Consider the following 2105-nt stretch of genomic DNA (forward strand, 5'->3'; position numbering starts at 1 on the left):
AGAAGATACATCATTTTTTTTTACATTATATGTATATTTAAACTAAACTTCTAAATAAAAAGTGATATGTCTTCTTTCAATTGGACGAAACCATAGATGATATGATGTAAAGGGCCATAAAATAATTTATCTATTAAACAAATTTTCTTTCATTTTTATAAATAAATTAACTATATACTATAGGATGATTAATTTATCATGATACTTTTAACCATTCACTAATGAGAAAATTGTTATATTTTTCGAAAAAAGGGTTATATTTTAAAATTGAGTAACTAGAATGTGAGCTTTCTAAAGTTTGGGGACTACTTATGATATTTACTACTGAAAAGCAATTAATGACGTCAGTCATCCTTTGACTACTTCTCTCTCTTCCTTTAAACCCGCACCCCATGCTTCCTCTCCCACCTTCAACTTCTATTTCTTTTTTTATTTTCCTTCACTTTCTCTCTGAAATTTCCTCGTTCTTTTCTCTCATTTTCTTGCCGTCCAAACGAGTAAAAGAAAAAAACAATGAGAAAAGACGATTTGTACATTACGATTCCGAGTTTTTTTCGGTGTCCGATATCGTTGGACGTGATGAAATCTCCAGTGAGCTTGTGCACGGGCGTAACGTACGACCGAGCTAGCATCCAACGGTGGCTAGACAGTGGCAACAACACGTGCCCGGCCACGATGCAAGTTCTTCAAAGCAAAGAAATCGTTCCGAACCGGAACTTGCAACGACTCATTCAGATGTGGTCCGATTCAGTCGCTCGACGTCAAGTCGACGCCGAATCGGCGGCTCCCAGCTCAGTTGTTGTTCCCTCTCAAGATCACGTCAAACTCTTGGTCAAACAGCTGGACAAAAATTGTTCTTCGTCGTTGGCGAAAATAGTTTGTTTCGCTGGAGAATCGGAGGAGAACCGCGAATTCCTCGCAAGAATGGACGGGTTTTTGAACGCGGTGTTTGATTTCATGAGGAATGCGGAATCGGATATCAAATTAATCGAACAAGTTGTTTCGATTTTGGATTTAATACAAAGCAAAATTCAGGACAAGAAGCCGTTGTTGGAATCAAATTGCTTGTCAACGATTCTTGTCGTTCTACAACGAGGAACTTCAGATTCGCAAATCCAGTCGCTTCGATTACTGGAGTCAATTGCGATCGATGGGGAATCGAAGCTCAAAATCGCCGAGAAAGAGGGATTACTACTCGAATTAGTGAACTCGTTAAGTAAAGAGAAGGATGAAAGGTTGATCGAGGCGAGCTTATCTTGTTTGAGCGCAATCACAAAGCCCAAAAGAGTGAAAACCAAACTAATCCAGTATCGAACCATTCCAGAATTAAAGAACCTCTTATCAGAACCAAACATGAGCGTTTCGATAATCGAGAAATCACTAAAACTGCTGGAAACGTTATCGTTTTGCAAAGAAGGGAGAGTGGAGATACGGCATGATTCGAAATTGTTACAAGCGATTGTGCAGAAAGTGTTGAAAGTGTCGAGCAAAGCGACGGAGCATGCAGTGACTGTACTTTGGAGCGTTTGTTGTTTGTTTAGGGAGGAGAAAGCGCAAGAAGCAGTGGTGGGTTGTAGTAACGGGATGACCAAGTTTTTGTTGCTGATGCAAAGCGATTGTTCTTCAGCCACTAGGCAAATGTCGGCGGATTTGCTAAAACTTTTTCGGGTAAATTCCAACTCTTGTTTGTCAAGTTACGATACTAAGACAACCCATATTATGCCCTGTTGATGAATTTTGCTTCAGCTTTCTCTGTTTTTTTTTTCCTTCGAAGGGGGTAAATTACCCAAATGTTGTAAATCGTTAGAAAATTTTGTTAGATCAAATTACCCAAGAATATTGAATGAATCAATTTGGTTTTCGTATGCTTGTTTGTTGGTGCAAACGACAGTTATGAAGAATGACCCGTCGTTGCCGGGTTCTTGTATTGTCCGTAGCAGTAGCTACTATTTGCTGACTGGAAAATCAACTTGCATCAGATGTGAGACCTTGCACTATCCAACACTTGAACAAAAATAATAGCTATTCACGTATAAAAGTACTTTACAATTTTTAAATATTAACCTATATGTTTAAAATGTGTACTTGTTCAACTTTTCTTTTGT

The 2105-nt window shown here is 38.5% G+C and overlaps 1 protein-coding gene across 1 annotated transcript; it reads left to right on the forward strand.

The window, feature by feature from the left end:
- The first annotated feature begins 409 nt into the window (after window positions 1-409).
- LOC107922734 (U-box domain-containing protein 27) lies at window positions 410-1865 on the forward strand. Its single transcript, XM_016852886.2, has one exon. It carries the CDS (start codon window positions 514-516, stop codon window positions 1729-1731), a length of 1218 nt encoding a protein of 405 aa, XP_016708375.1. The 5' UTR covers window positions 410-513; the 3' UTR covers window positions 1732-1865.
- Window positions 1866-2105: the final 240 nt, after the last annotated feature.

This window comes from Gossypium hirsutum, chromosome A11, assembly GCF_007990345.1.
Source record: "Gossypium hirsutum isolate 1008001.06 chromosome A11, Gossypium_hirsutum_v2.1, whole genome shotgun sequence".
Classification (NCBI taxonomy): Eukaryota; Viridiplantae; Streptophyta; class Magnoliopsida; order Malvales; family Malvaceae; genus Gossypium; species Gossypium hirsutum.

Bases quoted from the DNA above. Each gene is read 5' to 3' on its own strand.
- LOC107922734 (XM_016852886.2), top strand. From the start codon at position 514: ATGAGAAAAGACGATTTGTACATTACGATTCCGAGTTTTTTTCGGTGT.